Source organism: Cicer arietinum, chromosome 4 (genome assembly GCF_000331145.2).
Source record: "Cicer arietinum cultivar CDC Frontier isolate Library 1 chromosome 4, Cicar.CDCFrontier_v2.0, whole genome shotgun sequence".
In the NCBI taxonomy this organism is placed as follows: Eukaryota; Viridiplantae; Streptophyta; class Magnoliopsida; order Fabales; family Fabaceae; genus Cicer; species Cicer arietinum.
The window spans coordinates 8,233,050-8,242,351 of NC_021163.2; the positions used below are offsets into that span (position 1 = coordinate 8,233,050).

Genomic DNA, 9,302 nt, shown 5'->3' on the forward strand with positions numbered 1-9,302 from the left:
GTTTAAGAGGTTTCATATGGCTGGCAATATGACACCTGAGTGCTATGCTGCCAACATTGATGCATATGGGGAGCATGGTCATATTTTGGAAGCTGAGAAAGTCTTCCATTGGTGCCAAGAACGAAAGAAACTCAGTGTCCTTGAGTTCAATGTGATGATTAAGGTTTATGGTATAGGGAAATGCTACGATAAAGTGTGTCTATTGTTTGATAGTATGGATACGCACGGTGTAGCTGCAGATAGATGCAGTTATAGTTCTCTCATTCAAATTTTGGCCAGTGCTGACCGGCCATACATTGCCAAACCTTATTTGAAAAAAATGCAGGTGGCAGGATTAGTGACTAATTGCATCCCATATTGTGCTGTGATTTCCAGTTTTGTAAAATTAGGGCAATTGGAAATGGCAGAAGGTGTGTACAAGGAAATGATTGGACATGGTGTGAAGCCTGATGTTATAGTTTACGGGGTATTGATCAACGCTCTTTCTGATGTGGGAAGGGTTAAAGAAGCCATAAGTTATGTCGATGAAATGAAAAGAGTTGGCTTGCCGGGGAATTCAGTTATATATAATTCTTTGATTAAGTTGTATACAAAAGTTGGTTACCTGAAAGAAGCACAAGAAACATACAAGTTGCTTCAATTATCAGAAGAAGGTCCTGCAGTATATTCTTCAAATTGTATGATTGGTCTTTATACTAAACAATCTATGGTTGACCAAGCAAAAGAGATATTTGAGACCTTAAAGAATAATGGAACTGCAAATGAGTTCTCCTTCGCGATGATGTTGTGTTTGTACAAGAACATTGAAAGGTTTGACGATGCCATTCAAATTGCAAATCAGATGAGAAAATTAGGACTCTTGACAGATTCATTAAGTTATAATAATGTACTTGACCTGTATGCTGCTGCTGGGAGACCTAAGGAAGCAATAGAGACTTTCAAGGACATGGTAAGAGGTTCAATTCAACTTGATGATCGTAGTTTTAAATCACTCAGAACTCTTTTGCTTAGATATGGAGCATCAAGACAAGCTCTTGACAAATTACAAGTATCGATGAAAAAGGACGCATTCCATGGTTTGCAGGCATGGATGTCAGCACTCACAAGTGTGCTTGAAATAGATGATTATGAAAGCGAATAGATATATACTCTGCAACTGGTCTTCAAAGACATTGCTTTGTTAGGCTTGCAAAGTATAGTTGATAGATATATGAATGCCAGTTTGACAGTATGCTAGCTGCACTGCACTCGTTTGTACGCCAACCCGAATTTCGAAGTGCATACTATAATGCAGGACTGACATGATCCTGTGATTGGTATTCTTCATCTTGGTCCAGTCTATGGCTTAATAGGGCCACAAGGAACTTGGGTTGAAGCTGTCTGTGAGAATAGACAACTTTTTAATGTGATCTATGTAAATATTGTAATAATATTGTGAACCGGGGTATGAAGATCGCCTTGTACTTTTGGTTTTGGTCAAATCAAAACCTTTAACCAAGGAATTCTGAAGCCTTGATTTCATAATCCTATATACAGTGACAGTGAGAAGGAATCCTAGGAAGGCAAGCTCGATTCACTTAAATTTGGATGAACCATGCAATGAAGTATATGTTGTATATGTAAAATTCAGTTGTATATGTAAGATTAACAAGTTCTTTTTGAGGAAGGGAAAATCTTATGTTCCCTTAAAAAAAATCTTATATTTTGTCTACATATGTCACTTGCTAAACCAAAATTCTTCTTTATGGCATTAGGACTAGAATAAATGGGTGTTTCTAACAATAGGTTTATTATCATGTCAAGGCAACAACACATAACAAAGTTTCTGAAAGGGTTTTAATATAAGATTCTTTTAGTTAAACGAAACACAGACATCTTGAAGTTTACAACACATTGCGCACCAACCAATCGTGTTAAAACCAAATTAAAACACATTGTCCACCAACAAACATGTTAAAACCAAATTAAATATATGAAAGTATAATTTAAAGATTTAGAAGAATTTGAAATTATAAGCAACTTCATAAAATGTTTCATCTATAAGGAGTTCAGCAAAAAAATTGGTCAAACTATAGGGATCGATAAAGTAGTTAAACATTAATTTAATTTGAAATCTGTTTGCACTTCATGCAGTAACAAATATTTTATCAAGATCTAAAAAACAACATTATCACTGTTAAAAACCTCAAAGAAAAATTAAACTGAATAAGTGAGCAAATAAATTATTATATCTTTAACCGAGCAAATGCTCAAGTGAATTATAGACTCTTCACCGCTCTTAAATTTCAATTAGTTAAAATCACCGAACTTAACCACTCATCTAAGAAACACTACATCAATATTCACTCTTCCAGACAATCTTAAAAGCTCTTACCATAAGGATCCCACCTAGAAAAACTTATAGTAAAGAGAATTGAGAACAAATAACAATCATAATGTGGAGACAATTTATGACTAATTTGGAGTGTAAGAATTGTTCCAAATGCCTCAATTTATCATTGCAATAAATAACAATCACAAATCTCTCTGCTATGATTACATTAATGCCTTCCGTCAATAAACGATAACCAAAAAAAAGCTATGATAATAGTGGTGAAACACCACTCTCTCTAATTTCTAATCAAGGTTCAGTGAAAGACAGCTAGAGTAATCCATCCACTAATAATCCATGCCACCCATTCCACCAGGCATAGCAGGACTACTATTATCTTCTTTTGGGAGTTCATACACAATAGCTTCAGTTGTTGTCATCAAAGACGACACGCTGCAGAAAAATGGTGGTAAGTCAGGCTACATATAACATAACCAATATGTCCATATCCAATGCAAATTTCTTAACATCTTACCTGGCTGCATCAACTAAGGCGGTTCTAATAACCTTCAATGGATCAATTATTCCAGCTTTAACCATATCAACATATTCACCTAATTACAAAGCAGATGGAAAAATAGTTAACAAAAATCACTAATCACACGAATAATAATGTAAACGAAAGAAACACCACATTATTATCTCTTGAATTTTAGTTGGCTCTTAACACAATCCTTACAAAACTGGCTTGTAAGGTTAAGGTTGTCTTCTAATTATTAACACATTTGTAGATCATATATCATCCAATATGAGACTTTTAAAACACTTCCTCATGCCCAAGACTGGACACATGGATACTTGTGTGATCCGATAGCAGATGACTCAACAAATCTTGGATAAGCTCTAACTATATCTCATCCAATGAGGGACTCTTAAATTTTATCTTATAACAAAAGTGAACACGAGGAAAAAGAAAACAAGAAACACAGACCTTTGGCGGCATCATACCCAAGATCAGGGTTATCTTGTTCCAATAGTTTACCAACAACAACAGCACCCTCAACTCCAGCATTTGATGCAATTGTGTGCACAGGTGTCTGCATTATTTGTTATAAAGGTAGTAAAGGAATGAGCCACTAAAATTAAAATAAAAGCTAAACAACAGTGTCTTAAAAGAAAAATTCAGCTGAAAATATTGCAGAATAAGGCCCGAATGGAATCAGTAAGGTAACAGAAAGAAGAACAATTATTTAAGCAGAGCCCTGTAACTAACCTTTAGAGCATTTTGGATAATCTGGACGCCTATCTTTTGATCAAAGTTGGCAGTTTGAAGTTTACTTAACTCATTTGATGCATAAAGAAGAGCAACACCACCACCTATGCAAAACATACATATATCAGTCAGATATGATTGGAGAATGTAGAAGAACTAAGCATACAACTACCACTGTTAAATAATTTACCAGGTACTATGCCCTCTTCTACAGCTGCCTTGGTTGCATTTAAAGCATCTGTCACTCTATCCTTTTTCTCACCAACTTCAGCCTCACTGGCTCCACCAATCTGCAAAAGTCAAAGTTTCATATGTCAGTTTTATCATAAAAAGCGTAGCAATGCTTAACAGGTAAAAGATCATGAGCAGACAAGGGCAATTTAAATAAGCATACCTTAAGCACGGCAACACCTCCAGAAAGCTTGGCTAATCTTTCCTGTAATTTTTCCTTGTCATAATCTGAAGTGCTATTTTCGATTGCCGACCTAATCTGTAAATCAAAATTCACCACATCAAACAAGTCAGAAACATTAATGAACAATCCAACATATCTGTGGAAATGGTAAAATCAAATATAATAGGAAATTCGAACAAACCTGCTCACATCTCTCCTCAATAGCTTTCTTATCACCAGCTCCGTCAAGAATGACAGTGTCATCTTTGGAAATTGTAATCTAAAACATTAAGAAACATAGTCAAGTAGTTTAAATTATTTGACCATACATACTATCATGCAAAAAATGTTAAGGATTTAGTGAAATGTATTTTGAGCCAATGCATATCACTCAAGCAAAGTCTGTTTACAATAACCAAGCAAGCATGAACATTAACCAATAAAGAGTACCAAAACTCAACCATGCATTGAAATGCTACAACTACAACAATTAAGTTAAACCGTTACCTTTTTGCAAGAGCCAAACATATCCAAATCCACTTTCTCAAGATTCATGCCGAGTTCTTCGGTAACAAGCTGAATATAGAGAAAACATATCATTCACGAGTTTATAAGACGGGAGGGAATATAACAGTAACCTTATTGTGAATAGATAACTTACTTGACCTCCTGTAAGAACAGCAAGATCCTGTAGACCAGACTTCCGGTTTTCACCAAAACCAGGGGCTTTGATGGCACATACCTAAGACCGTACAACAAAAACCAAACCAAATTAGCAAAATTAAGAATACAAAATTTAAAGTACGTAAGAAAAAAAAAAGTAAATCCATATATAGGCAAAACAAACCTTGATTCCAGCACGAAGCTTATTGAGGATAAGAGTTGCAAGTGCATCACTTTCAACATCTTCAGCAACAATCAATAAAGGTCTTTGTTTCTGGTAATGATGAAGTGTCAGTCAATATAAATATTTTACAATTCCATGTAAAATGATGTGAATAGCATTACTCACCTTCAAAGCTAACTCTAACACTTTAACTATAGAATTAATACTTGAGATTTTCTTCTCATGGATTATGATAAGGGGATCCTCAAGTTCCTGCAGAAGACGATGTCTTTAGACAAGATATATCAACAAATAAACATATAGAGAGATTCATGACAATACTTTTAATGCTGCTAAATAGAGGCATCAATCGAGAACATACACATTTCTGGTTCTTCTGGTTTGTTATGAAATATGGAGAAATATAGCCTCGGTCAAGCTTCATTCCTTCAACGACTTCCAATTCATTGTACAATGTCTTGCCATCCTGAAACACTCAAAAAGTTAGATCCCAGCATATCAGAGTGCAAGGAATAAATATTCAAACATGAACCCCTTTGAAGGATAATAAAGAGGAAGAAATGCCTAAATAACGGATGGTTAAGATGGTTTTGAGAACCTTGAGGAAAAACCAAGAGGAGGGGGGCATCTAGTGTATATAAGTATTATATTAAGATTAAGATAGCATTAAATGAATACACCCTGTCCCCAGATCAATAAATTATGTAAAACCCAAATAAATGATAAAAGTTTGCCAGATGAGCATATAAAACTTACTGCAATTGTGATTACACCTTCTTTGCCAACTTTCTCCATAGCTTTTGCAATTAACTCCCCAATTTCTCTCTCTCCATTAGCAGATATGGTCCCAACCTATCATTGCAAAATTTACAATATTAAGGAATAACTCACAGCTCACAGTCCTTGCTCTCTGTATGTCCTACAATATTCCTATTACTATTAGCTCTAATAATTTACACAAACCTGAGCTATTTCTTCAGAAGTGCTAATCATCCGTGCCCTGCTTTTCAGGCTTGTCACCACAGCATCAACAGCCATATTTATACCTCGCCTCAGGTCCATCGCATTCATTCCAGCTGCAACTGATTTGCACCCTTCGGTAAATATTGCTCGAGTAAGAATTGTTGCACAAGTAGTTCCTGTCAAAATTTAGACAGCTAATTACTTCGTCAAGTAACAACAAAATAAAACAGATACACAATATCAGCATGTCAAATGTAACGGTATTTAGGTTTTGATTTTTCAAGTGTCTAAATCATATCCTAGGGATAAAACCAAACCAATGGTGTAGATTTAGAAGAAAGTAAAATCTTCAATGGATTAAAAAGCTTACCATCACCGGCCACATCATTGGTAGCATTAGCAACCTGCTTTACAAGACTGGCACCGATATTCTTGACTTTATCCTTAAACTCAATGCTCTTGGCAACCGTTACTCCATCTTTCGTTACTTTAGGAGCACCATAACTTTGCTCAATCACCACATTACGGCCCTAAAAACAGTAGAAAAACAACGTTGACAAAGATGATAGACACCAATTAAATAAAGGGACTAAAATCGATAATTTGATATCTTCAATTTTTACAATAAAAAATCCTCTTGATAAGAATGAACGTGTGTGTGATTGAATAAAACTACAGCATAAGCATTATATAAAGCATCATTTTCAACCCTTTCCCCTTATACTACTACCTTTACCAACCATATCTTTCCCCAGAGAACACATGAAGGAAATAGAAGCATTGCATAGTTACCTTAGGACCCATAGTTACTTTAACTGCCTCAGCAAGCTCTTCAACACCCTTAAGCATCAAAGCCCGAGCCTCCACACCAAATTTAATGTCTTTGGCCGCATAATTTCTGTTCCACCCCACCCTACTTCCAACCTATGCAACACAAATAATAAAACAGATACTAAGGACAAAAGGAATTACTAATCTCAAAACATTTTCAACAAAAAAAATATAACGTTTGCTATTTAAACAGTATCTCACACGTTGAACATTGTTCCTAGCAATCCTGCATAAAAAAATAATAACTACTGTTAGAACCATTCAATTTAATCACAAAGTTTGCACAAGTAGGCAATAAACATGCTACATCCATCAAAAGACACAGTGCCCAGTAAATGAAAAAAAATGATTTTGATCCATTTTCAATTATTTTCTTAACAACCCAAGTGAACAATTTCAGAAAACATACAAAATTGAAGGCAGCTGAAGTGTGTGACACTGTCATTGATTACTTACCGAGTTTTGGTGGCAATTGAGGTAGCAAAACGATACATGGTGTGGTTGGAATGAATAAGGGGCGATTGAGAAAAGTAATCAAATTGCAAAGTTGAGAGATGAAGAAACGAGAAACAGTTCCGGAACAAAAAGGGAATAGAAGCTGCTAGGGTTTAGGGTTTAAAATTTGCGTTTCTTTTTATTTGTACCCCTAACAAGTTTCTGGTTTTCACTTTTGACGCTTTTTTATTTCTTTCGGATCCTCTCTCGTGACACTGAACAGTTGAACACTTTCTTTTTTTTATTCAAACACCTGTTTTTTTTTTATCACTGTTTCATTTTTTTTATATGCACTTGTTTTATCATGGTTTAATTACTAGTATTATTATATATAGATATTGATCCCTAAACTATTTTAAAATTTTAAATATATCTCAAAAGTTAAAAATTGTAATTATGGCTTCAAACTAATATATTTGATGTAATTAAGTTTTTCTATTTTGAATTTTTTTTTATTAGTCCATAGACTAAACCACAGCCTACTTTAATTTAGAAATTTATTTAAATATTTTTAAATAATTTAAAAAATTATATAGTAATTAAATTTCTTATAAAATAAATTATAATATTAATATTTTTGTTTCAAATAGTTTTATTTATAATATTAAAATAAATTTATAATTAATAATGTTTGAATTTTATTTTATTATTTCATTTTTAGTAAAAACAAATACAATATAATTTGTCAAATGTTCCGTAGTGGTTTATCATTTTGACCCTGATCAATTTTCATTGTGTAATTGTTATACTGACCTTTCATTGATATACATTTGTCACCAAATTAATTATTTTATATTACTATTTTATTTGACTAATTTGTAAAAAAAGTGTAACTTTAAAAGACTAATATAGTGAAATAAATAAAACGAGTAATTTATTAATTAAACATATAATTTCAGGGTTCAATTACTATATAATTCTTAAACTTAAAAATATTTAAATAGGTCTGTAAATTAAAATAGATTGTAATAAAATTTTGAATTAATATGTTTTCGTAAGTGTGTCAGAATAATCTAATTACAAAAAAGATATATTAGTTTCGAGATTTGCTTACATTCTTTTTTAAATTTAGGGATTTATTTAAAAACACTCGCATAATTTAGAAAGATACAAATTAATTAAACATAAAATAACATTTAGTATTTGTGAAATCTACCCTCCATCCCTCCTATATCTCATGTCCCTTAAAAGCAGGTAGAAAATATTATTTTGTCCTTTTTTATCTCAATCACTTGATAAAATCAAAATGTGCAAACTTTCAAGCATCTAAACAATTTTAAAATTTTGAATTTTTTCAAAAACTCTAAAGAAATGAATTTTAAAACTTTTTTATTCAACACAAACTTTCAAAATATTTTAAAATTTATGGATGAATATTTTGTGTTCAACAAAGTTTTAAAATGTATATATCAGAACTTTAACATTCAACAAAAATTATTTTATTTTTAAAAAAAATTAAAAATTTATATTTCAAAATTTTACTTTTAACGAAAGTTTTAAAATTAATTCATATTTTAAAAAATTTACATTCAACGAAAATTTTAATTTTAATTGAGAATTTACATTTTAAAACTTTGACATTCAATAAAAATTCAATTTTTTATTTAAAAAAATTAAGAAATTACATTTTAAAACTTATAAATTTAACCGAATTTTTGAAGATGAAGAAAAATAACTTGGGTTCAAAAATCTTCCAAATCGTTAGAAAAACACATATTTTTCATTTGTTTTAGTGTAGAAATGGGGTGAAGTAGATTCCTCTTAATATTTTTTAATTCAATTCAGTTAACAACAATACCATATGGGCACATGTCACATTGGTTTACTAGCGACCATAAAAAATGTGACCATGATTTTAAACAAAAATACAGCAACTAAAAACAGAAGATGAGATTATTATAGCCAGTGGAAAAAAAAACTATGTGCATTGAATATGAACTAAACCAATAGTTATATTCAGATAATAGGTTAGGTTTATGATTTCAAATTCGTGAACTGAATTTGAAAACCAAAAACTGCAATTTTATGTGCATTAAAAGTGTTTCAATTTATTTCAAGCAGTAAGACTTTAACTTATTTTAAAGTTTAGTTTAAAAGTTTATCGATTTGGAATTCTTTTTTGTTAGAACTTTAAACTAACAAACTCATCAATAGGTTTAGGATCCCAAGTTCTCAAGAACTCATGATG

At 32.2% G+C, this 9,302-nt stretch overlaps 2 protein-coding genes across 2 annotated transcripts in view; one reads left to right on the forward strand and one right to left on the reverse strand.

Moving 5' to 3' along the window:
• LOC101509597 (pentatricopeptide repeat-containing protein At3g23020-like) overlaps positions 1-1,292 on the forward strand; it is a 3,221-nt gene extending 1,929 nt beyond the window's left edge. Inside the window, exon 2 of the mRNA XM_073367612.1 lies at positions 1-1,292. This exon is cut by the window's left edge and continues 27 nt beyond it. Within this exon, the coding sequence (XP_073223713.1) occupies positions 1-1,141 (1,141 nt within the window). The 3' untranslated portion in view covers positions 1,142-1,292.
• A 1,121-nt stretch (positions 1,293-2,413) lies between these two features.
• Positions 2,414-7,251, reverse strand: LOC101510250 (chaperonin CPN60-2, mitochondrial-like). Its single transcript, XM_004496023.4, has 18 exons — positions 7,076-7,251; positions 6,821-6,845; positions 6,581-6,712; positions 6,159-6,318; positions 5,789-5,964; positions 5,582-5,677; positions 5,187-5,291; positions 4,991-5,077; positions 4,826-4,915; positions 4,640-4,720; positions 4,486-4,554; positions 4,181-4,258; positions 3,979-4,074; positions 3,775-3,874; positions 3,585-3,688; positions 3,303-3,408; positions 2,847-2,925; positions 2,414-2,764 (listed from the first exon to the last, which is right to left on the reverse strand). Exons 1-18 carry the CDS (start codon positions 7,111-7,113, stop codon positions 2,659-2,661), a joined length of 1,728 nt encoding a protein of 575 aa, XP_004496080.1. The 5' UTR covers positions 7,114-7,251; the 3' UTR covers positions 2,414-2,658.
• Between the last annotated feature and the right edge of the window lie 2,051 nt (positions 7,252-9,302).